Here is a 26454-nt window from a genome sequence, read left to right as displayed (position 1 = left end):
CAAAGGCAATAGCACATATGAGGCATTGATTTAAACAAGGACCGGATGAAATCACCCATGAGGTTTATGATTTAGAAGAGACTACCACCATTAAACTGTCACAAAAAGAAGCAATAGGTAATAGAAAGAGTTCATATCTTGACCTCCCCTTTCCCGAATCAAAAATGAAAAAGAAACAATCCAATTGAAATGTAACATTCCCAACCCAGTAAATTTGCAATAAAATGAAGCCTAGTCTAGCATAAAGGTTTGACAAGAAAACCCCTTCCAATGAACTGAAAATTGTACATAGAGAAACATTTGATCGGATCGTTTGAACTAAGACAGAAGGCATGCCCCAGAGATGTATTTAGAAATTTGGGCATGCTTGATGATCTTCCATACTAGAGCAGACGACTGGTTAGCTACTAATCAAAGTCACATCCCCCCATAACACAATTGAAAATCAGGTGAAATGTGGAAAGCCAACAAAGCTCTATACTAGAAGGACAACAAATTGAATGTGAAATAGCAAAACACTTGAACCAACCGATCATGCCTGTTGTGATGAATTTAGTGCACGTTGGGATTCTTTCACAGTTTTTGAAGATTCATCAATGGCTATATTCTCCATCCCAACCTCCATTGCTTCCCTCTCATCCTTCTGCCTCTTCTCAGAAATACTCCCATTGGAGGCCTGAGGTTGCATACAAGCCACAGAAGGCTCAAGAAGTCGAGGACCTGCACTGATCCATGGATGACTGAGGTATTGTGCAGCTGTTGGCCTCTTTTCAGGGTCAAAATCAAGTATGGGAACAATGAAGTCAGTCATGTCATTTGCATCTTGCTCGCTGAATCCGTACTTCTCCATTAGGACCTTATTAAGAGGCCAGAAACGCAATCGACGGATATGCTTCAAATCCAGATATCGGTTAAAGAAGTTTCGAGAATAGCGACCACCTAATGCAATCTGCAGAAAATATATTATAAATGTTATTATTTAGCCAGTCTTATTGTCAAGCTGTAGAAAAATCCTCACATTCTTGATTCTTCAAAATAACTGTATAAGCATTCCATACTAATTTCACTTCTTTTGGCGAGCCATTTATCATGCTCATACCTTGCGCGGAATTGTTCCGAGAAGTTCCATCATCAATGCCAGGTGGTCCTGCAAAGTAAGATTTAAAAGTCAATCTATTGCACTTGAATTACAGAAGGGAGGATTCTGATGATAGTTTGGAGGAAATAGCAACAGCAAGAATCTATTTGGCAAAGGGAAATCATCACTATTCAACACTTCAGAGTTACAATGTGTTTGCATGTTTCATGGTTACAAGAATCTATCAAATTCAAATGGGCACTAGAGCCGACAGTGTATACACGTCATTTAAAGGGAAAAGATATATCAGACACCTATGTTAACCAAATCATCACAAAATTCCTTAAGTTCTCAAATTGCAAGTAAATGATAATTTAAGTAACATTCAAGCAAATTCAATAATGGCTTAGCCAAAAACAAAAAATGTATACTCAGTAATGTTTCATAACTCCTATTCACTGGATGGTGCTTATGATGTTATGAATAGAAAATCATAGGCAAGTACTTATTCAAGAAACCTAGAAGAAACAAATACCTTCACTGGCACAATACTACTCAAACTTGGATCACTCAAGGGAATGCACATCAAGAATGAGAAAAGTCAACGTAAATATTATTTATAACCTCTTAATACTACACAAATAGAACTAGTCAACAAAAGAAAACCAATGAACATAATTATTCTTATATGACCAAACCCACTCTTTAATCAAAGGAACAACTAGGCACCAAAGTTGTCCACAACTTAAAAAGGGAATAACTATGAAGCTGCTCCTACAACAGTGCACCAGAAAAAAGATGACCCTCAAAATTTCTTTTATTGGGTTCCATCAACAATGATAATAGCTTCTAATGGCATCAGGTTCATGATCCAGCCTAATTAGAAATGAAAGTTATCTACCAAGGAGGAACTGAGATAAGGTGATTGCAAATTTGCAACTACAATGACCCCCCACAACTGTAAGTGCATCAGATAACTGAAATAAAGAAACTGTGTTGTGTGTTGTGGGGGGGGGGAAATAGTTGCAAGGGGTAAAATACTAAAATCAAGTGTTCCAATATGATCACTGAACCATACAACATAAAAAAAAAAAAAATGGTTCACCATAAGGTGAAAGTTTTAATATTTTCATGAATTAAATTAATTGTATAGTCTGTGGAGACTGTGGACGACTGAACATGGATATGATCATAAAAAGCATAGGCAACATGCATAAAGTTGGACTATTAAGGCATTCTATCTTGGTGGCTATTCATAAAAAAGATATACTTTGGTGAATTCTAGTATCCGTCAATATGAGATCTGGAAAATCAGACAATGCAGTACTGCAGAAGGAACATAGCCTTTAAAAATCTTACCAAATATTTCTTTAACAATTCCCAAGGGAGAAACCAAGAATCTGAACATACCTCATCCTTGTCATAATTGTCACCACTGTGTGGATCAAAAAGAACATCCCCAGTGGCTAGCTCAAAGCAAACGCAAGCAAAGGACCATAAATCTGCTGGAGTTGAGTATTTAGCTCCAAGAATAACTTCTGGGCATCTGTACTGCCTTGTCTGAATATCACTAGTAAATTGCTTATGCGTCCAACAAGCATTTCCAAAATCAACTATTCTGCATTTAAGGTCAACAGCTGCAGTCAGCTTCTGCCTTGTGGAACGGCTTGCTCTTCTTTGATCCTTATTTCCTTGGCGAGTGTCTTTTGTTTCGTCACCCTTTGTTGATTTGTTTTTAACCACAGAATTCTTCACTTCTTCTCCGACAGAATCCCCATTTGATTTCACTTCATTATTAGAATCTTGTAAGCCAACTACTGTGGAATCCGCCTCGATATCCTCAGAAGTTTCCCTCCCTGCACAACCCTCAACTGCCTTCTTAGCCTTTTTCCGGATCTTCTTTTTCTGGTTCTTGGTGAGATCCCCATTGTACTTCTTAATGTCTTTTGAAGCCTCAGAAACAGACACAGGTTTATCCTTTTTGGTTGGAAGGATGAGAGGAGCACCTGATTTCCTGGGATCTTTAGATGGATCAATCATCGACAAAAGCAAGACGTTCTCTGGCTTCAAATCAGTGTGTATGATTGAAAGTTGACTATGCAAGTAATCCAAACCCACTAAAATATGGAAGCAAATTTCTTTAACCATGTGCAGCGGAATCCCTCGGTAATCATTATACTTAATAAGAGTCAGAAGGTTATCTCCCAGGTACTCAAAAACCAGACAGACATGCTGGCCATTTGGGCCTGAATGCTTAAAGTGATCCAAAAGCTTCACAACACACTTCTTGTCACCAGGGTCTCCCTCAGCAATCTCTTTGAGAATCTTTATTTCATCCATTGCAGCTTCAGTGTAATAACGAGCACTCTTTTGAATCTTCAAAGCTACATAACGCTACAAACAATGAATTTCTCATGTTGTTAAAGATTTGAACAATTATATCATACGTAAGTTCCTCACTAGGTTTCATACATGTGGACGAAAAATGTTACACACATACACATGCAAAAAACAGAGAATCTTCAATTCAAATGCTAGGTGAAAAAATTCAGATAAAATAACTATGACAAGAAACTAAATACACGTACAAGATCCTTATTCGACTAAGCCTAACTCTTTTCCTTGTTTGGACAAAGATAAATAATATAGTGTTGAACAGATTGCACCATACCCAAGATTTGTTTTTTCTTATTATTCTCTTGCAATTTTCATAGGGCACGGCTTGAATGAATTTTGTCTCAAAATTTTCTTTACCTTTTTCTTTTCTTTCTCTCAGTAATCAAACATATGATTTTGTATTATATTCACTCAAAAATCTATACCACTCCTTCCATTGCCTAAAACCCACTTTTCCCAATAACCAAACAAAAAACCATACATTTACATCAACAATCTTTCAGTTTCTCTACTCTCTCGTTTTCCCTCAATTTCTAACCAAACAAATATGAAGCTTTTCCAACAACAAATACAAACATAACATACCAAGCTCCGAGTGTCCCAAGCAAGCCAGACAGTGGAGAAATGACCCCACCCAAGCTTGCTCTGCACCACATAGCAGCCATTCTTGAACGAGTCTCCGATATGCACCGCGTGGTACCCTCCTTGCTTGTAATCCTCAGTGCCCTCGTCCTCCGAAGAGTAATCGCTGAGCTCTTCGTTCCGATCATCCGACATTGAAATTGAGAATTGGGTTTGATTGGGTCTTTGGGAATGGGGTTAAATCTTAAACCCTAGTGAGGTTTCGTTTGGTGACTGAGGAAGAAAATGTGGGTATTGGTCTGATTAGTACTAGTCTATTAGACCAAACCGTGAAAGGAAAGTTTTCTTTTTTCCTTTTTTGTTGCACCGTAAAAAATGTTCTCTTTTGTTTTTCGAAGAAAAAAAAGAAGTTAAAAGCAGTTGACATAGTAGATTGGTACAACTGTACAAGTAGGATTTTTCAACTCATAAAAGCATGCATTAAGCATAAGCATTTAAGGCTGGTCCTAGTGCAGTTCAACTGTTCAAGTGGTGCAACTACATAGGACCCCAAATATAACATGCCCTCATTGATAAACATTTTTGTTTTGGAGTTTCTAAATGTAACCCCCTCCAAATACTTTTCCTATTCACCTATATGTTCTTTCCTCCAACTCTTTCAACTTTACACTTATTAGGGTCTTTTTGATTCACGAAATTCTTTTGCATTTTTCAGGGGAAATAAAATGTAAAATTCTTTTTCCTATGTTTGATAAGCTTGGAAAAGTAAACTAGAAATTGGAAATAAAAAATGTCAGTTTTTCAAGTATACCCTCATCTTTAATTTATTTTGAAATAATAACAGGATTAGTTTTGTCAAAAAAAAAAAACAATAAATGTTTTTCTAAGAGAAAAAAACAAAACACAAGCTGGAGCAAGGGTTTTATTTTCTCCTTAATAAAGGCATCATATTCTCTTGGGTTAAAAATTGATTTTCTTTCTTTGTACTTACCAAACGTGAGAATGAAATTGATTTCTCATTCTCTGACCTCTAAAATTTGAACCAAACAAACTCTTAAAATTAATAAACCCAAAGAGAATGGGAAAGAGAGAGAGAAGAGAGGGGGAGGGGGGCAGCGTCACCAGTCACCAGACAATGAGGGTGATGGTGGGGTTGTATGTAAAATTGACATAGAAGACTTTTTTTTTTTTTTTTTTCTTACAGTTAACCTATTTTTTTGACGAGTGGTGGTTAACTGTTAAAAAAAATTAGTTTGAAAAGTAAAGTGTAAATCCCCTAATATTTTGGGGGGATAAATTGTAATTAAAAATGCTTATTGCTCCAACTAATTTTCTGAATTTTGATTTCCCAATTTACATGATATCAACTATTTAACTGGGCTTATCTTTTTCTTAGTTTTTTATTTTGTTTTCTAGAATTTAATATCTGAATGCCATATAAATTGAAAGATAATAATTAAGAGAAAAAGTTGAGACAAATAGCATCTTATCTTTAAAAATCATTATATGTAGGGAAAATTTTAGTAATGCCCCCTGAACTATAAGCCATATTCCACATTGCCCCCTAAACTTTCAAAAAATTCTAAAGCATCATATATCCTTAATTCTATCAAAATTTCTATTACTTTTCAGCACATTATGCATGCCTTATCTTTTTTTAGGGGTTTTTTTTTCTAATGGTCATGTGCACATCACGCATTCCATTACAGAAAATCAAACGGATTCAACAATAGAGGGCACATTAAAACTTTTTGAAAGTTTAAGAGTGTGAAAACCAATTTAGTGTTGAGGGTGCAATGTAGAAACCGACCTATGTTTGAAAGGTATTGCTAAACTTTTCCAATATAGGTATTTTCCATCACTCTAAAAAATAAAAAATAATTTACAATATAAGTCGAATGCAAAGCCTAATATGCCAAAAGTTAGCAAAAAGCTGGGCAGTGGTTTAACATTACCAGCAAATCCTTGCATAGCATCTATGAAGTTTTCAGTATAAAAAAAAATATCTATGAAGTTTGATCCTTCAACATCCTTCCCACCCCATCCCTCCCTCACAACCACCTTTCTCCATAATAAAGAAACAAATAGTCAAGGAGAGAGCAAAAGATGACTGGACAAGTCTAAATCTGTTTAGCTGTAAACTTGTAACCCGATAAGAGTAATGTTAGACTATTACACTCATCTTCATGCCCGTAAAATGTAATGCTCATCCCAGAGACGGCAGGAACATGTTGCTTTGTTATTTTTCCATTCAGCTCCACAAGTATAGCAAAACTGATATCCACATCTAAAAAGACAACAAACATGGGACAAACAACAAGGATTGGTACAAAGTCATGAAAAGAGCAGCATCCAGAAAAAAACATGTGAAACAATAGGTAACCTTATAAATTGATGTATGGCTACTTCATTTTAGGTGATAAGGCAATACATATTGAACCCAAAAACTTCAACTTTTATGTGCAGTGAGCCAAACAAGCATATAGATAGCTTTATTAGACACTTAGACCAATTAATGCATGACTGCTGCTTAATTTTATTCTCCTTCACGTGGAACCCCTCTTTTAGGTGGTTACATACAAGGACAAGTGATCCCTCTTTTGGTTAACAGGGGAATCTTATTTGTGGCCCAAGTTAAGGTGAAAACTTAGTCAAAACATCGTAGGACTAGTGTTCAACAATGAGCAGTACAATAAGGTCCATAACATAGACATCAGGTGGAGAACAAAAGCTATCTAAAGGGAAACTAAATATGCAAGACCCTGTCATGAGATCTGTTTTATAGATCGTTAATTAAGGTTTCATAATTTAGTTGTTTAACAAAACAAAAGCATAAATTACAGTGTCAATGCATATCAACGTGCAAAGATTGGCTCTTTTGGTGGCTGGATGGTAACAATGGATCAGTTTTCAAGTTGCTACCAGTTAGATCATCTTTTTTTCACAAGTGTATATTTCACCGGTCTTTTGCTTGTTCATTCTTCCATATAAAGAATTGCAAAATTTGTGTAGAGATGAAAAAAGGCAACACACAACCAAAAGAATAGTCAAATTGGAGGGGAAGAGAGTAAATCACCTGCAAATGATGTGGTAGCAGCCACTATCAAGTTCAATCATATGATTGCACTTGGAACACTGGCGCCACCGTTTCTCTGTTGCAAGAGACTTCAGCACTTGGTCTTCTGCGCCGGAACAGGTTTCTGATCTTTGGTAATCATAGCAGTTCATTCCGTCGTGCCAAGGAACCTTGCAATTGATACAGAAATAGCAATAGCATTTCATGCATTTCCTGCCTCCCAAACTAACCAAAGAAGTCTTGGTATATTCTAAGACCTCTTGTTTGGACATTAATGCAGAACACCTGGGATATGGGCAATAGACTTTCTCTGTAACAGGAATAGAAGATTCCTTGATTCGCTCACTCATAACCTCAACTAGTTTAGGTGCCAAGAAGTTTTTACAACTATCAATGTTCACCTCAGACTTACAGTCTTTTTGAGGACATTGTGGCACCATCTCATTTTGCAACTTCACTTCCACATGCTGTTTCACACAAGAAGAGCAATACCTGTGTAAACAATGAGCAACTGAAAACATTTGAGCGATATCAGTGTCTTCAAAACAAATTAAACAAGCCTCCTTCAAACTCTTGGCTTTGCTAGGTTCCGCAGGGGAGGTGACCTGAGTAGCCATAGCATCAGTTGCAAATTTAAATGCAAACTTAATGCCACCACTTCCCACAAGAAAAGAGCTGCAATATTCAATCTTCCTTTGTAGTAAGAATCACATGATTGGCTAATGCGGCAATCTTTTTGCTCCTGGGAACCAGTCCCCTCGTGGTAACCTGTGTATACAAATGTCAGTCACCAATATCAATGGCATTAAACAAAATTTTCTGTGCCACTGAGCATGGTTTGTTAATAAATATGAACTACAATAATGATGATCATAATGAAGATAAGACTTACATGTACTAACCAAAACAAGAACAAAATGAACAAGAAAACATGGCTTTGATGAATATAATTTGAATCCTTTGGAATAGAAAGGATACATATAAATCAGTTAACACTATTGAAAAATGACAGTTGAATACATCGGCAAGAATTTCTCGCACAGACAAAATGGTATTAAATGTCCATACATGCATCATTGCTCAAAGTGAAATGGAAAATTCCAACATATTCTAATAGTTTTCCTTGTCACACAAGCTAGCAAGCGCACTCAGAAATGCTTTAAACAGAAACTTGGAATCTGGGAACATGTTTAATAGGAATTAGAGGATAAGTGTAAATTCTCCCAAATTTCAAGTCATTTGGGTCTGAACAGTGCAGCATCTGCATGAAGCAAAGTTAACAAACTCCAAGCAATGCCACAATCAAATGACATAAACTAATTATCTTGCAAAACATTCGCATAACTCATCAAATGCTTGTTTGAGTAAATACATAATACTCCTCCTGTTATTTAATTTTCGTTCTAAATTATAATTAAAGCTTTACTAGCTACCTCGCACTTCAACCACTTAACCCAACACTTCTGCCCAAAAAAGACCAATTAACCCAATCACTGAACCAAAAATCAACCAACCAACTTAGACTGATGTCTAGGCTTAATAACTATGGTTTGAGACTATAATTGTAAGTTATATCCAATTCAATTCCATTTGTCACACTTCTCATGGTTTTCCAAGTTCAATTGTCTTCCCTACAAAACCCACATGTAGTAAACGCATTACTTTTATCCTAAACCTAGCCAATTAAAGAGCCATTAATGTTATATCTATGTACTGTTTGTGTCTACAAAAAATACCCAATAGTTCATACAACCAAATATTTCCCTAAACATAGCACAACATCAGTCAACACTTCTATCATTAGCATAAAAACAAATCACACCTAAGATTAAGAAAACCCCGCACCAAAAATAAACAAAAATTCAAAAACAATCATACATTTAATAATAAAATAGATTGAAAAAGAAATGAAGCTTAATTAGTGCTTAAAAAACCTAAAACATCATCGGATCAGAGAAAAGATGACACCTTTCAAGTTCAAAGTGAGAGAGAGAGCCTCAACTTCTCCGCAGCCTTCCAGCTCAGCACCGGACCGCAAACAGCCAAAGCCTTCAGATTCTTCCTATTCTCGAATACCCTACACTGTCTCTGCGAACAGAAATCGCAGTCCCAGCACACGAGCCAAGAGCACCTTCGTAGCCCTAACCTCTCTTCGTCGCTCACCAAATCCCAAGAAGGTTGGAAGTAGTAACTTGCCTAAGAAGAAACCAAGGGTCGACTCCCTTGGATTTCGCAACGCAATAAATCAACCTCATGAAAAGCGGGAAAGCTGCTGACTGCTGTTCCTCCTAAAATATCTTTCTTCATTGTCGAAGCTTTGGATTAAAAATAGTAAATTTGACGAGTTAAATAATTAAAAAAGTTGTTTTGGCCAAATAATTAAAATAGTAAAAGAAATAGAGCCAAACCATAACCCATATGCGATGGATTGGTGCCAATAAATCTTAAGTTGATTGACATACATTTACTAATTGATTGAGTAGTAAGCTTGAGAATAGTGTCAGATTTATTGTTACTGTCATGGGAAATTATTGTCACATTCGAATAATAACCATAAGTATAGTTTTAAAATATAATTGATAAAATGCAAGTGAATATGTAAGAAAAACACAGGATTGTAGGTTTATAAATATCATTTTTATGCAATTTTTTAAATAATGACTATGTTTGTTGTTGTGCAACAATGACTATACTGGAAAAGAAAAAGAAAAACGGTGAGCGCTCGACTCATTAAACTAGATTGGCCTATCACTATATTTTTTAAGGTAAGCCATTTTGTCAGCATAATATTGATTTTGACCAAAAAAAAAAAATCCTTACAAAATATTGAGTTTTTATATTAAAAGAGTTCTTTTAGGCAATTTCAATTTTGGTGAACTTTTAAGGAAAAATGCAAGAAAAATGACATGGTATTACTATCCATTCGCAGTTGAGATACGACATTCAAAGTGTTCCAATTAAAGATTATACTTTCACTTACGGTCAAAGAATCCCCATCCCAGCCTCCACCAGCGTTCGGACCCACACCAGTGGCGGCTCTTCTCTCCCTTTCTCTATTTCCTTCCTTGTTTCTTTTCCTCTTTCTCTTTCTCTCTGTCCTCCCCGTCTCTCTTTCTTCATACCCTTGCCGAGGGAAAGGGAGGCCGACGATCGGGGATGAGCGGCCTCTGATCTAGAGGCCAGCAAGGTCGTCGACCTCTCTTTCAATCGACAATGATGTGAAGAGAGAAAGATGGGGAAGGAGAGAGAAAGAGAGAGAGAGAGAGAGAGAGAGAGAGAGAGAGAGAGCAGCCGCTGGTGTGGGTCCGACTTCAGGTGAAAAGGGTGGCGGCAAAATGGTGGCAAGAGGCAAGGTGGGGGTTGGGATCTGTGGTTGCTGTTTTGTTTTATTTATTTATTTTTTTCAATTTTTTTTGGTCTGATGAGGACATTTTTGTGATGTAGGAAGTGCATAAATGAGAAATTGTGAAAAAATTAAAGTAAAAAGGGTGTGCAGTGAGTAAGGGGTGTGAGGTGAGAAGGAAAATATAACATAAATGATTAATTATGATTAATTATACGGTTACCTTTGCCTTCCATAAATGATTAATTAAACTTGCCTTTTTGTGTATTTTGATGCCACAGGCCCACAACTATCACATGTATATATTTAGGAACTGGATCCCCTGCCTTGCTTCCCTGTAAGGCTAGTACCATGCTCAAGTATGAGCCCTTGAAGACAATTTATCTCTCCCTACTCTTTCTCTTTCTACTATGTCTTCAAAGGCTCAGATTTGAAGCTAGTACCAGCCTTGTAGGGAAGCAAGGCAGAGGATCCAGGTCCATATATTTAACTCCTCTGTTTCTTTACAATAGAAAGATAACGTTAACATAAATGATTAATTATGGCGGGTAGACTTGGATCCTTTGCTATAATTTTTTGTGTAGGATCTGCTATAGCCTTTTAATATAAGGTTGCCACATCATCTCAATATTTTATGTGTAAATAGCCTTATATTAAAAGGCTAGCAGATCCTTGCACACAAATTTATAGCAGAGGATCCCGCCACAACAGTGCACCATGCACCGTGATTGAGCATTGAAATTTTATAAAACAAGAATGTGTCTTACAATAATTTTGTAATTACTAAAAATTCTTTCAGGTAATAACAATTTAACAAAACAACTACGCAATAGGAGTTTGAATATTTAATAAAGACAACCATTTTATGCTGTTCTTTTTTTGTGTGTGTTACAAACTTACAATCACACACAAAAATTTTCCCAAGAGTAGGTGGTACATATCTAGTCTAGAATTAAGCTTTGTGGTTCTCTCTCGCGTGAGGTAGTCGATATCAGCCAGTAAAGTTTCCCTTTGGGCTACCAAGACAACATGGAAGAGAACTTAACAATGTACTCCAGAATTTTCTTTTTTTGGCCAGATGTACTCTAGGATTTAAATGCATTGTTTTGCATGATACCTCAATCACATTTTTGGGTTGGTTCTTGGGTTTTTCTCTCTCTTTTCTTTCCTTACAAAGAGAGAGCTTATTCTTTCGTTATTATCTGAAAACATTTATGTTTGTGAATAAATTCACTTGGTTTCTCTCGACTAACCATATGCTTACACGTGATCTGATAAGGTCTTATGTGGGGTATTGACTTTTCAACGGTTGACACGGTCAAACACATCATCCACATCATCACTCCAGCTGACAATGATGCCCTGCTCTGTCCCCCAGTTAGTGATGCTTGGGTTGTACCACACTGTATCGAGTTGATCACGATTCTGTACCACCAGACATGTGGCTGACTCAACCCATCTGACTTAGCTAGAATTATTGGGTTCAGTTTGGTGGCGCGTAACATCTTTTTGATCCGACCAGTCAAGATATACTCATCCTAAACGACTTGAGTAAACCGCAGATTTGACAGAGTATGTTGCTCGACTCGGATGCTATCTGAGCACCACTCCCAGCAAACTGCCATCTCAAAAGACTTGGATATTATTTCTAACTACACTCAAGTGCCAATGACTTGGCACTCTACACGATTTGACACCCTAGCTTCAGATGGGACATTTGGGGCTAACTACTCTCACATGAGCATGCCTGCATTGAATGCAAACTTGCTGGGTAGTTGTGCATGACACTATTCTAAACCGGTGACATGTCCTCATCTCCATCGTTCATCTACATGCAGGTATATATATATATATATATATTTTTTTTTTTTTACCTCTTCCCGGCCTATATATATTGAACCCTCTCAACACATGAGAAGGGTTCACAACCCTAAACACTTCACACAACAACACAAAAAAGAATACCCAGAAGTTCTTACCTTGTTCTTGCTTCTTCATCCTTACTTGTTCACCCCCGACTTAATCATCAAAGCGGTTGACTGGTACCACACCGGTGCTACATCTGATGATCTTTGCTCACGCAGGTAACCTTCATTCAAGTCCATCAGCAAGCTGGTTAATTCATCCCAAACACTCCAATCATCCATAAAGAGACCAAACAAAAGGCTAGTCAGATCCACTGTTTGAAGTTGATTGCATTGACTCACCAATTTTTGCATCAACAATTTACAAAAGAAACGCAAGAGCTTCATAGCTTCCATGTCATATGCTAGTTTTAAAGAAACAGAGGAGTTAAATCTAAACACGTGATAGTTGTGGCATCAAAAAACACAAAAAGGCAAAGGTTTAAAGACCTGTCGAGTTTGTGTTGAGCTGAAGGAAATAGTGTTAATGATATCATGGCAGTTTGAGATTCATGTGTGAATACATCATATTGGACACAGATAAATTAATGATCCATGAGTAATGAGACAATCGTACACTGGACCTTCATACCAATAATGAAACTATTCCAAGCCTTAAATCCCATAGAAGAAACACTATTAATATTGTCATTGTTTCTCATCTTTGTTAATTAAGTCAAAACGTTGAACAATTCAAGACCCTTTTGATATTATAGAGAAAAGAAAGAGAGAGATGGAAGAAATGGAGGATAGATATATAGAAGTATAGAACTAAAATAAAAGGTTTTAATTTTCAAAATCATTATATGTATTTTCCATGAAAGAGAAGAAAAAAAAGAAAAGAGCCGAGAGAGATGAGATGAGGGATAAAAAGTAAACACATGCATTTCCAAATGGGTCATTAATGATTCATATCTTGGCCAAAAAAAAAAAAATTAATGATTTATATCAATGTGGCAAAAGTTACCATAACCAGAAAATCCTTGTATATTTCATGCATTTCCCAAGAGTCTGGGTTGATTGGTGCTGGGGTCTTGTTAGGGACAATGCTGGTTCCTGGATTAGTGGTTTCACTGTTAAGTTGGGTGTCTGTTCAGTTTTGGAGGCTGAGCTCTGGGGTTTATATTGGGGTCTTACTCTTGCTAAGAATCTTCGATGTGGTTCTCTTGAAGAGTTTTGGGTACTACTTCTGCTGCTGTACTGCTTGATGATGCTTTGGGTCTCTCTAGGCCCAGAGCAGTTCTAGTCTAGTTTCTTTCTTTCTTTGCGTTTCTTTGTTTAGGCTCTCATTGATTAAGCCCTTCAATGAGAGCCTCAAGCTCCGTAGCCTCTCTGCTCAGCAGTCAGCACCACACTGCAACCAGTCAAAGCCTTCAAATTTTTCCCATTTTTGAATACCAGATTGTCTCTGCTATCGCAAAACGCAACCCCAGCAGCAGCCAAGGGCACCCTCGTTCCCCTGACCCTCTCCTCGCTCACCAAACCCTTGCAATAAAATCTGAAACACTCGCTCTCATCCACAGCTTTTGATGATTATGATGATGATGATGGAGGTGGAGCGTGCGACCTCGAGGGTCTGAAAGCGAGAGTGGTGGTTGTGGGCCTCATTGCTAGCGTGAGGGAGGTGCGGGAAGAGGTAACTTGCTCGAGAAGAAACTGAGGGTTTAGAAATTAGAAGGGTTTAGCTTCTTTGGGCCATTTCCTTCATGGTTCTCGTTGGTGGGCCAATTCCATTTGGGCCCATATTTTCTCAGCCGTTTAATTTTTTTGTTTTGTTTTCTTAGATTGTAGGTGTTTTTATTTCTAAACCTAAAAAGACGGTGGGTTTAGAGTCTAGAGTCCTTTGAATTAAGCTATGTCAAACAGTTTCCCAAGAGTGATTTTATGGGTTATACTTTTGCAGTTTAACTACAGTCTATGGGTTTCATCTCATAATTGAAATGCAACAGTACTGTCTGGCTTCCCAAGGCAGATCCTCTAAAAGAGGCCGCTCACAACAGAAGGGGGGTTTTAATGTAATTTTAATTAGAGAGACAGGGAAGAGAAGAGAGAGAGATCATGTAGATGAGATGAGGAATACATCTGCAAAGTTTAATTTAATTAAAGAGGAAAAAAAGTACATTACCAATAAGTCCTTAATAATTTACAGTATAAGAGGAATGCAAAGCCTAATGTGGCAAAAGTTAACCAAAAGCTGGACAGTAGCAAATCCTTGAATAGCAGCATCTGCACAATTTGATCCTTCAACACCCTTCCCACCCCCTCCACTTCTCTTACAAGTACAACCACCTTTTTCCATAATAAAGGAACCAAAAGAAAAGGAGAAAGCAAAAGATGACTGTGTTATACCCTAAATTTGTTTAGTTGAAAACTTGTAATATCTGATGAGAGTGGTGAGTGTTACACTCATCTTCATTGCCGTATAATGTTACGCTCAGCCCAGAGTGGGCAGGAACATGTTGCTTTCTTGTTCTTCCATTCAGCTCCACAAGTATAGCAAAATTGATGTCCACATCTACAAAGACAATGCAAACATGAGGCAATTAAACCACAAGGATTAGTACAAAAGCTAGTCATGATCGAAATAGCAGCATCCAGAGAAAGACGAGTGAATTAATTAACCTTTTTTTTTTTTACTGGTAAAGGGAAGAAGGTGAAACGAAAGAAGTAATTGTGCCCAGTACCCTTTTGCAGCTATTAAAGGTAATTAATGCAATTATGCACAAAGAACCATAAGGTCCATATATAACATAGAAGAAGACATCAGGTGAAGGACAAAAGCTTTCTGAGAGAAACTGTGTAAGGCACTATCATGATCTGTACGTTTTATAGATCAGTAATTAATTAAGATCTCATAATTAACCAAGTTGTTTGCATTTTGATGAGAATAATTAAGTTATTTGATAACAATTAACAAAACAAAAGGCATAAATCTGAATGTCAACGCATATCAACATGCACCAATTGGCTCCTTTGGTGTCCGGATGCCTGGTAACACAAGATCAGTTTTCTCACATAGGAACTCAAAGGCACTTGTGTCCCAACAGTACAACTTTAGCTATGCCTATCCACTCTGGTATTCAAGTTGCTACCCGTTAGATCATGATCTGGTTTTCACAAGTTCATGTAAAGACCAAAAAAAAAAAATGGCAACCCAAATTGGAGGGAGAAGAGAGTAAAGTACCGGCAAGTGATGTGGTAGCAGCCACTAGCTAGTTCAACCATATGGTTGCACTTTGAACACTGACGCCACAGTTTCTTTGTTGCAAGAGACTTAAGCAAATGATCGTCTGTTTGGGAATAGGTTTTTGATCGTTTGTATTCATTGCAGGTTTCGTAGTGCCAAGGAACCTTGCAATGGATACAGAAATAGTTATGACATATCATGCATTTCCTGCCTCCCTCACTAGCAAAAGAAGTCTTGGTATATTCTAAGACCTCCTTCTTGGACATTAATGCAGAACACCTGGGATATGGGCAATACACTTTCTCTGCAACAGGAATAGATGATTCCTTGATTCGTTCTCTCAGAGCATCCACTAGCTTAGGTGCCAAGAATTTTCTACAGCTATCAATAGTCACCTCAAACTTACAGTCTTTGTGAGGGCACTGTGCCACCATCCCATTTTGCAACTTTACTTTCACATGCCGTTTCAGACAAGAGGAGCAATATTTGTGTCGACAATGACCAATTGAAAACATTCGAGCAATATCAGTGTCTTCGAAACAAATTAAACAAGTCACGTTCAAACTCTTGCCTTTCTCCTTCAAACTCTTGCCTTTTACCATCAAGCTCTTGCCTTTCTCCATCAAACACTTTCCTTTCTCCTTCAAATTCTTGCCTTTACAAAAATTCTTCACGCCAGGTTATGAGAGAATTTATACCATCTGTTTCAAATTTAATGTCACCACTTGCCACAAGATGAGGGCTGCAATATTCAAACTTTCTTTGTAGAAGAGTAACATGGTTGACTAATGTTGCAACCTTGCTGCTTCCAGGAAGCTTTGTGCTCATAACTTGTGTTTTTAAAATGTCAATCATCTATATCGACAACATCAAACAAAATTTACATAGAGCCTGATTTAAAAATGTAACAAACTCCGAAGCAATGTCACAATTAAAAGACATAGACTTGTCATCTTGCAGAACATTCGCATACCTCATCAAATAGCCCATTTGAGTAAATACATAATTTTCCTGGTATTGGTTTTCCTAAGAAGTTTAACTAGAAATTAGAATCGAAGCGTTACTACCTTGCACTTCAATCAATTAAAAACAACCACTGAACCAAAAAACTACCAAACCAAACAACTCATATATTGATGTTAAGGTCCATAATTCACTTTTGTCACACTTCTCATAATTTTCCAAGCTTGTCCTGCCCATTGTATTGTCCCTAGAAAACCCGCATGGACAAAAACCCATTAATTTATCCAACTTCACACCTACCCAAATACTCAAGAAAATACTCAATAGTTCATACAACCAAACAATGCACACAAGTCAGCACTACGTAGTATATCGTTAACATAGAAGCAAACTACACCCAAGAATACCCGCCAAAAAAAATTCAAATACAATCATGGGAATGAGTGAACATAAAAAAGAATTCATAGAAGTTGAAACTGTTGAATTCGATCAACAGTAAAATAATAAGATAGATAAACTAACATATGGATAGTCATCACAGAAAAAGGTGATTCTTTTCAACTTCAAAGTGAGAGCTTGATTCCTGCAATGCAATCTGAAACACTAGCGAGGGTCATGGATTCCTGCTTTTGGAGAAAGAGCAGAGCACGAAAGGTAAGGTGGTTTGGTTTATGGGGCTAAAGCGAGACAAGGTGGAAAGTGGCGGAAACAAGTAACTGCTATATATTTTGAACCAGAAACGTCAAGAAACGGAGGGTCGACGAGTCCTTTGGATTTCGCCACCGCCACGCCACGTCAGACAGTTTCCCACGAATATGATTTTATGGGTTCCATAACTTCCCCACTTTCATAAATTTACATTTCTCATTTTTTGTAAGAGAATTTCTCTATATTGATACCATGAAATACACAACACAAAAACAAAATGTTTGTTTTGCATGATGACATTTTCTGAGCTCATTTCTCAAAGGGAGTGCTTATTAAGATCATATAGAAGTTCATACACTACCAGATGCTCTCTCGCTCATGCTTATCTAATAATTCACATTTTTCATGCTTACAAGAGAGTTTATTTTGTTATTATATTTTGAAAGTATTTTCTAAAAAATGCTAGAGCTAGGTAGTCATCACAAAATTTAATAACAATTATATGGTTTTTTTCACCCCCTTCTTCCATTATGCCAATTGCAAGTTTTAAAGGGAGGAATTTAAACATAGTGACGTGGCATTAAAAAGGACAAAAGAGGCCAACAACTTTAGGACGTGTGTACTAATTAGTAATCGGAATGGGAAAAAAGAAATTGATTCCAATTCTCGTTTATTCTTGAGTATAAGAGGATGGAATGAATAGTAACACGGGACCTACACAAAATCTAATATTGGGGGAAGGCAACAATGTCAGAGGACGAGATTCATGTGTAATACATAATGTTAAAAGCTTCTCATCCATGAGTAATGAGACCACTCCCTTAATGCCCATTTTCTTGTAATGTGATAATATTTTTTTTTGGTCAACGATAATGTGATAATATTTGCAAAAATATTCAAGGCTTGCAACTGAATCATCATATATACCCGATAATCAAAAAATTTCAAGTTGAAACCCTCGCTAACTTATTAGATACCATTCAAATACCATCATTGTAAAAAATCAACAAAATCGAAAATCGTTTAGTCAACTATTAGTAAGTTAATTATACTCATGTAAATAGACGAACACAAGTTTTTCAATAAAACATGAAATGAATGTAATGATAATCAAATGGTTAAATGATTTCTAATTTGGTTGATTTTTTACAAAATTGATTTTTGAATGGAGACCTAAAATATCAATAATTTAGATCATGAAATTACATTATGTAGTGAGTTCAAAATGGTGGTTAACACTGTATTATCTTACTAACACGTATATATCTCTTGTTTTAACAAGTGTATATTTTATATATCTTTTGCTTGTTCGTTCGGGGAAAGAGAGAGAGTAGAGCACCTGCAAGTGATGTGGTCGCAGCCACCACAAAGTTCAATCATATGATTGCAATTGGAACACTGGCGCCACCCTTTGTCTGTTGCAAGAGACTTGAGCACTTGGTCTTCTGCGCCGGAATAGGTTTCGGATCTTTGGTAATCATAGCAGTTCATTCCCTCGTGCCAAGGAACCTTGCAATTGATACAGAAAGAGCGATAGCATTTCATGCATTTCATGCAATTCCCGTCTCCTTCAACAAACCAAGTCTTGGTATATTTTAAGACTAATTCCTGTTTGGACATTAATGCAGAACACCTGGGAAATGGGCAATAAACTTTCTGTTTAACAGGAATACACGATTCCTTGATTCGTTCTCTCAGAGCTTCAACTAGTTTAGGTGCCAAGAATTTTCCACACCTATCAATGTTCACTTCAGACTTACAGAACCCTTTATGAGGGCACTGTGGTACCATCCCATTTTGCAAGTTTACTTCCACATGCCGTTTCATACAAAACGAGCAATACCTGTGTCGACAACAAAACATCGAAACCATTCGAGGAATATAAGTGTCTTTCAAACAAATCAAACAAGTCTCCTTCACACTCTTGGCTTTGCTAGTTTCCACAGGGGAGGTAATCTGAGAAGCTATAGCATCACTTGCAAATTTAAATGCAAAATAACTGCCAGTACCACTTGCCTCAAGACAAGGGCTGCAATATTCAAACTTTCTTTGTAGAAGATTCAGTTGATTGACTAATGCCGCAGTCTTTTCGCTTCCCGGAAGCCGTGAATTCGTGTTAACCTGCGCATGTAAATGTCAACCGCCTCTATCAATGGCATCAAACAAAATTTTATGTGCCACTGAGAATTAATGCTTTGTTAATAAATATCACTACTACAAAAAATGTAATAGACATCGGTCAATAGACAACGTTTTGTATTTTTTCCGTTATCTTAATTTACCACACAATGGTTTTTAACAAACCGTTATATTAATGTATATTATCCCATGGTATTTGGTTTGATAATTTTTCCTAACAATTAACAGACAATAGTTTTAGGGAATACCGTTGTGTTGGACAAGTTTCACAAAAATATAAAATTTTGCGGGTCTTTGTATTTGACAAGCGCATGACTGCGTTAATGAAATATATCGCGCACCTTAGGTCTTTTTGGGTCAAAGCCCTCTGACTTCACCTTTCAGAAACTCACACACACTTAGCCCACAACTTAGTCCTCATTGATCCATCGATCTTCCCTCCTCAACTCAGTCCTCTAGCTTCACCGATCAATCTTCCCTCTCGCGCATCAATCTCCGTCCTCATCGTGCGTCAATCTCCATCTTCGACGTCGTCCCTCGCTCTCCATCTGCACGTCTCTTGACGTCACCGACCTCCATCTCCGTCTTCATCGTCTCCGCCCATTCCTCATCGCTCGGCCATCTCTGCACTCCCCTGAATTATCTTCGCGCATCTCTGCACTTTGGTTCAGGTACAGTTGGGTTAGGGTTTGATTTTGGGGGATTTTTTCCTCATTAGATTTTGTTCTTTCTTTTTTTGTGCATTTCTGATTTTTGTTCTTTGAGGTTCTTCTAAACCTTTTTGTTTTGAGTTTTTGCTCAAGGTGAAGTTCATATTAGTGATATTTGGTGATATTGTTGAGCTTGGGGAAAGAAAATAGCTGGGCTGCTGATTGGATTGGAAAGGTGAGTTCATCAGGCCTTTTTTTTTTTTTCGTTTTGTTGGTTTTGGCATCTTGTTTTCTTCTGTTTTGGTGATATTATTGAGCTTGGGGAAAGAAAATAGCTGGGCTGCTGATTGGATTGGAAAGGTGAGTTCATCAGGCCTTTTTTTTTTTTTTTTTTTTTTTTTCGTTTTGTTGGTTTTGACATCTTGTTTTCTTCTGTTTTGGTGGTAGGAGTTTTATTTGTAGACTTTTGAAAGGATTATGTTGATTTCTTGATGCTATTGATTAACTTTTGTTACTCATTATAATGAATGTTTGATTTTGATGAGAACAATAGTTATGAGTAAGTAATTGTGTATTGAAGTGGAAAGTTGTTACCCCTCCCCTACCCTATAGAAATCATATAAGTTAATTCACTCCATTGTGTTTGCTTTATTTCAATTGAGGAAATTACTAAGACTAAACTACGTGTATAATTTTTATGATGCATTGTGCTAGCTTGAAATACCTAATTTAGATCAGCCTGCAGGTTAGTGTTCATTTCCTCTCTCTCACCTGCTCTGTCTCTCTTATTTTTGTTTTGGTTCTGGGTGAAGTTATTGTGGCTCGATAAAAATTTGGGGTATTTTTCTGGGTTTAGTTAATATTTATGGGTTGTGTTAAATTCTCTGGTTTGTGATTGATTTTACTGATATGAGGTTTATTGGGTTTACTAGGTTTACTGATATGAGGTTTGTTTATTGATTTTGTAAATTATATGGGTTTACTGAAATGTGCTTATTTATTTTGCTTGATCTTTATTGATTTTGTTTACTAATATGAGTTTATTGATTTTGTTTACTGATATGGGGTTTGTTTATTGATTTGGTTTTAGTTGAATGAGTATTTTGGTTGTTCAAAATGTTATTTCCTTTTGTTTAATCTTGGTTGCTCAGCTTCATATTGTCAGAAAACTGAGATCGCCACTGGAAGTCCGGTTCTCAAAGGAGAGGTTAGGTCTCAAACACCAATCTTACTGGAGGTCCGGTCCTTAAGGGTGAGGTCCGGACCTCAAGCCTAGGTTTCAAAGACTAATCTTACTAAGATCAGTTAGTTTTCAATTGCATGCCCATGTTCAATGGTATAGTGGTTGTGTTTAGTTTGTCTTTGTATTTGTTTTGTTTCACTAGAGTCAATATTTGGTATGATTTTATAAATGACATACATGTTTGTATGGATAAGTCAAAGATGGACAAGTCATGAATGTATGTGGATAGAAGATTAAGGGCATATGAGTTAGGGATTCAAGAATTCTTCAAGTTTGCATTACAGCATGCTAGAAACCCAAACCTCATTCATTGTCCTTGCCAAAAATGTGGAAATATGAGACAATTTGGAATTGGAGTTATAAGGGATCATTTATATTTTAATGGGGTTGACCAGAGTTATCAAAATTGGATATGGCACGGAGAAGTTTCTAGTACATTTGCGAATGAGATTTTTTTGATCCCTTACAATTCCGGGTAAGTTAATCATTTATGTGGTCATTGTAAATACTGTTTTCCAGCCATATAAGGTATTTAATGAGAATTATAAATGTGTAGAAATCATTGGATGCTGACTGTTATCAATCCGGACAAAGAGATTGTTTATTTCATGGACCCAATGAGAAGACGTCTGATCGGTGATGAATGGAAAACTGTGGTGGACAAGTAAGTTGATTAGACTTCTCATCAGTTTATAAGTTCATTTACATATATCAGCAAGTGTTAAAATCATTTGGTTTTTCATGCGATAGTGGAATTAGAATCTTCAATGCTCAAGGGAATAGGCAAGGGCGTAAGGCAATAATCTGGAAAAATATGGCGGTATGTTGGCTTGTTTGTAGTTTGCTTTAAAACTCAAATAACAGATTGCTAAGTGGACTGTATATGTGCTCATTTTAATTAATGTTTATTTGCATTTAGGGCATTCCTCAACAGCCAAGTGATAAGGAGTGTGGCTATTTTATTATGCGTTTTATGAAGGAAATAATTGAAAATGAGAGCTTAGCTTTTGTGACTAAGGTTTGCACTAGTGAAGTATAAGTAACTTGACATTATGTTGGTCATGTGAACTTTGAGCAGTGATGTGAAAATTGTCTTTACTTGAAAATGTTGAAATTCTTTTATTTGTTTTGTGGCTGAAAAATTGGAAATGTAGTAAAGGAATAAAAGGAAATAAATTAGCTTGGGGGAGTCTGTTTTGGGTGCATGCAGATTGAGAATATTGGGTGGATTCTTTCAAACTTGTGGAAGTAGACATGTTATATAGTAGGCCCCTGTTTGATGATCACTTGTGTGAATTTGAGGTTGATTTCAGCTTGATTCTAATTAATGTAGTTATGCACTTATATTATTAATAACAAATTCATGAGTGGTTTGGTGCAATTTCTTTAGGCCATTGGGGGATTCTGTTTTGGGTGCAGTTAGCTTAGGACATTTTGCTGGTTATATATGTGTGCTTGATTCTTAATTAATGTAGTTGTGCACTTATATCATGAGTTGTCTTGGCCTTTTTTACCTAAGGGGCATATTGTTTATTTCTTTTTTGGATTCATTATGTTTTCATTTTGGGTTGAATTTTCTTTTTAATTACTACTTCATTTTTGCCTTGTTTCAGTGGGAGCGAAGGAAGGACAGCACTTATACCCAAGAAGATATCAATGAAGTCCGGGCTAAATGGGCAAACTTTGTGGGACAGTATATGTAGATCGAGTAGAAGGTGAATTTTTTACGTATAGCATTTTTGAACTTGATTTTGTAGGCCATGTGTTTAGCTAGACTAGCTTGGGGTATATATATATATATCATTGATCACTTTGCTAAATTCTTTTGGGTGTTGTCAAGATTGATAGCTAGGCTTAATTAATTGCTAGATTAGATTGATGGCAGCAAATTGGTAGATTAGAAACTTGATGGCTAATTTTTGTGTTATAGATGGTTTTTGTGTACGGCATGGCTGGTTGTGTGAATAGCATTGGGTTAAGAGAGTAAACTACATATATACAATTACTAGCTACCTTGAAATTCCTTTTAATATTTGGTACTTTATCAATTCCAAAATCCTTATTTATTGTGGATTAGTTTAAATTTGAGTAAATTGTGATTTTGTAAATTAATGTATAATTTATTAAGAATGTTAACATTATAAAGGGAAACATGCTACTTGGAATAATGGTGTTGTACCAAAAACACCTAGCTAGCTATTTCAGGTACTGCGTGCCTATGTGAACCAAATGTAAATATGAACATTTTACAACAATTTTTCTGACGAAATCGTGGTCTGTAACATTAACTTACAATGGTTCAATATCAGAAACCGTTGTATAATCCATAACAATACCGCACAAACCTTAAAAACCCGATGTATCTAATACCTATAGACATCTAATTAAACTTGAAATTGGTATCTTACACAACGGTTATATAGTTAAAACCCGATGTTCTTAAATTCATAATATAACGGTTTTATATAAACACCGTAGTATGAAAGACATATACACATCTCAAACACCTACTTTTAGAATGACCTATACCACGGTTAGGATCCAAAAACCGTTGTTGTAAGGAGTATTTCACCTCGTGTTTATAACTAAAATAGTTGTAAAATGTATTAGTAAACGTAACTGTTGTCTTGAGAACATAAAACAATGGGTTCGAGGAGAAAACCGTTGTGTAGATATATACTCAACAACAGTAGCCTTTAAACCATGAGATTTTTAGGATGTATATACAACGGTATTTCTGTCATTACCATTATGTTAATGTAATCAAGACAACGGAAAATAACCGTTGTGTAATGGTACCCCAATAGACGTCGGTCGATTAGACGACGGTATTTTAGCAACTTACACAACGGATTTTATCCGTTGTGTATTATGTTTTTTGTAGTAGTGTATATGAACAACAATATTAAACGATGACCATATATATATAATGATGATAAGTATTATACATACTAACAAAAAAAATATTGTTTCTGGCAACAAACAATTAAAACTACCCAATGATCAAAAAATTCACCAAACAAAGCACACTATGCAGTTGTTGGGATAAGTTGGGATAATCAGTTAAAAAAGTCATTGAGTTTGTCCTCTGCAACGTACCAAGTACCCCCCCTCCCCAAAATAAAATAAAAAAAAAAACGAATTCCCCCAAAAATAAAAAACATTGACATACAATCATGTGAATGAATGAACATTAAGAAAAAAATTGAAAAATAATAATAATAAGATAATAAGATAGAAAACTAACTTGTGGGCGAACCAAGTACGTAGTTAGAGTCTTCACAGAAGAAGGTGACACTTTTCAAATTCAAACTGAGAGCTTCTTTAAACCCTATAATGAGAGCCTGAAGCTCCGCAGCTCTCATGCTCAGCAGCCGAGGGCAAGCATCCAAAGCCTTCAGATTCTCCCTCTTTTCGAATATCAGATTGTCTTTGTGATCACAAATCGCAACCCCAGCACCAGCCAAGAGCACGTTGCCACTACCCATGACCGTCTCCAGCCTCACTACAGCCCTGCAATACAATCTGAAACACTCGCTCGCCGCCAACACAGCTTTTGATGATGATGGTGATGGAGGTGGAGCGTCCGAGCTCGAGGGTTGGATAGAGAGAGTGGTGGTCATGGCTTCTGCAGTTGGAGAAAGAGCAGCACGTAAGGAGGTTTCTATATGAGACTAATAAAGCAGTAACTTGCACAACAAGAATAGAAGGGTCAAGCCCTTTGGATTTTTTTGGGCCAAATTTTACTTTGGTCCTGTAGTTTAGGCCAAGCTCTACTTTAGTTTTTATGGTTTCAATTGTTCGTTCCGATTTTAGTTATATACTTTACAAACTTTTGCAATTGAAAGACACATTACATTAGAATTTTTATTCATTAAATCGTCAAGTTTTTTTTTTTTTTTTTTGCTTTTTTTACCTTATTACTTCATTTTACAATTTTATTCTTACAAAATATAGCTTTTATTTACAAATTGTATTAAGAAAGAGTATCTCAAGTAATTCCATATTTGATGAAGCATGTAACACAACTCTTCTTCTGATTTTGTAATAATATAGATGTCATAAATTAATCTCTTGAGGCTCTTATCTTTATGGAAAAATTCTTTTATAAAAAAGAGAAATGTTAACATATATAAAACATAATAAAGTGATTCATGAAATTGCAAAGCGCGCATATTTTAAAAGTTTAATGACAATCCAACTTATGGAAAAGTCATATGGTCCAAAGGAGAACTTCTTTTTGCCTTCCACGGTTGTGTGTGATGTGCAAAAAGGATGATGAGAGTATGAATTTTTTTATATTTTCTGCATTATCCGATAGCTTTGGCTCTTTAGTCTTTATTGAAGTTTTTAAGGGAGAAAAATGTTGTTGGGTTATTCCAGCTACATGTGTGGCTTTATTTTGAGAGAAGCATAAGTTTTTTGGAGGTATAAAGAAGGGTTTGGTGCTGGGAAGATGTGTAGTAATGGCTTAGAAAAAAAAATAGACGGAGAGGGTTTGGTTATGGGCATCTCTTTGGGCATCAGTATCATCAGAGTTTAGAAAAGCTCATTTGGAGTATAGAAGCACGTTTTAGTGTTTAATTTGTGGAAAAAGATGGGTGTTTCCTAAGAAACGCTCCCAAGTGAATGAGACCACATCCGTAATGCCCATTTTTCTTGTAAGTGATAATTATTAATATTGGAAAACAGCCACCGGTACGAAGCACCTTAGCATGTTTTCCGCTCAGGCTTCTTATTGTTTTAATTAGTACTATGCATTCCGTCAAATGCCCACTATCAAGTTAAATTTGAAGTTGCTTTTTGCCAAACAAATACCAACAACCAAACTACTGAAATCAAAGCAAGCATTCAACTAAAAAAATGAAAACCCAAACAAAATAAATATTATGGTCGACGTCGACTCATATAATCGAGTTGGGGCAGATGGGTTGTTCTCAGAAGATGGTGCATTAATTCTCCAGAGCAGATGATCACAAAATAGTTTTGGAGAAAGTTGATGTTGTCTTGGCTGAAATTTTATGGGTCCTGTCTTCAAAAGAGCATTGAGGCTCTTTTTTCTTCTTGTTCGTTCTGCCCAAAGACATATCCAGCGACATTATCTAAGCATGTATTTTCTTCAATCTCACTGACAACGATGAAATCTGATTTAATATTTGGCGATAATCCTGTTTATACAAACAAAGGTGCGGTGGGTGGGGTGGGCTGATGGTTTTTAATTTTTTCAATATTATTTTTGTGGTT

General features: G+C 36.5%; 3 protein-coding genes across 3 annotated transcripts; all 3 read right to left on the bottom strand.

The window, feature by feature from the left end:
• Positions 1-96: 96 nt before the first annotated feature.
• Positions 97-4345, bottom strand: LOC147298933 (uncharacterized). The gene is made up of 4 exons (XM_086240344.1): positions 4061-4345; positions 2489-3472; positions 1100-1147; positions 97-949 (listed from the first exon to the last, which is right to left on the bottom strand). The coding sequence occupies exons 1-4, from the start codon at positions 4250-4252 to the stop codon at positions 533-535; spliced, it is 1641 nt and encodes a 546-aa protein (XP_086096470.1). The 5' UTR covers positions 4253-4345; the 3' UTR covers positions 97-532.
• A 1807-nt stretch (positions 4346-6152) lies between these two features.
• On the bottom strand, positions 6153-9396 carry LOC147298932 (E3 ubiquitin-protein ligase RSL1-like). The gene is made up of 3 exons (XM_086228849.1): positions 9102-9396; positions 7134-7901; positions 6153-6344 (listed from the first exon to the last, which is right to left on the bottom strand). The coding sequence occupies exons 2-3, from the start codon at positions 7748-7750 to the stop codon at positions 6242-6244; spliced, it is 720 nt and encodes a 239-aa protein (XP_086084975.1). The 5' UTR covers positions 7751-7901; positions 9102-9396; the 3' UTR covers positions 6153-6241.
• Positions 9397-14792: 5396 nt separating this feature from the next.
• On the bottom strand, positions 14793-24833 carry LOC147298931 (E3 ubiquitin-protein ligase RSL1-like). The gene is made up of 5 exons (XM_086229011.1): positions 24477-24833; positions 22640-22664; positions 19101-19280; positions 15565-16138; positions 14793-14895 (listed from the first exon to the last, which is right to left on the bottom strand). The coding sequence occupies exons 1-5, from the start codon at positions 24831-24833 to the stop codon at positions 14793-14795; spliced, it is 1239 nt and encodes a 412-aa protein (XP_086085137.1).
• Between the last annotated feature and the right edge of the window lie 1621 nt (positions 24834-26454).

Source organism: Dryas octopetala, chromosome 1 (assembly GCF_963921425.1).
Source record: "Dryas octopetala chromosome 1, drDryOcto1.1, whole genome shotgun sequence".
NCBI classification, from domain to species: Eukaryota; Viridiplantae; Streptophyta; class Magnoliopsida; order Rosales; family Rosaceae; genus Dryas; species Dryas octopetala.
The sequence above is the reverse complement of the archived record's forward strand: the minus strand, read 5'-3'. Positions and strand labels throughout refer to the sequence as shown.

Bases quoted from the DNA above. Each gene is read 5' to 3' on its own strand.
- LOC147298933 (XM_086240344.1), bottom strand. From the start codon at position 4,252: ATGTCGGATGATCGGAACGAAGAGCTCAGCGATTACTCTTCGGAGGAC. The intron at 3,473-4,060 runs GTATGTTATGTT...CATTGTTTGTAG, and splicing joins CTTGGGACACTCGGAGCTTG to CGTTATGTAGCTTTGAAGAT. The intron at 950-1,099 runs GTATGAGCATGA...TATTTTCTGCAG, and splicing joins TCGGAACAATTCCGCGCAAG to ATTGCATTAGGTGGTCGCTA.
- LOC147298932 (XM_086228849.1), bottom strand. From the start codon at position 7,750: ATGGCTACTCAGGTCACCTCCCCTGCGGAACCTAGCAAAGCCAAGAGT. The intron at 6,345-7,133 runs GTGATTTACTCT...TTGTCTTTTTAG, and splicing joins TGCTACCACATCATTTGCAG to ATGTGGATATCAGTTTTGCT.
- LOC147298931 (XM_086229011.1), bottom strand. From the start codon at position 24,833: ATGACCACCACTCTCTCTATCCAACCCTCGAGCTCGGACGCTCCACCT. The intron at 22,665-24,476 runs GTACTTGGTTCG...TTAAGAATCAAG, and splicing joins TCTGTGAAGACTCTAACTAC to CACACATATATAACCAGCAA. The intron at 16,139-19,100 runs GTGTGAAGGAGA...TGAAGGAGAAAG, and splicing joins GGAAACTAGCAAAGCCAAGA to GCAAGAGTTTGAACGTGACT.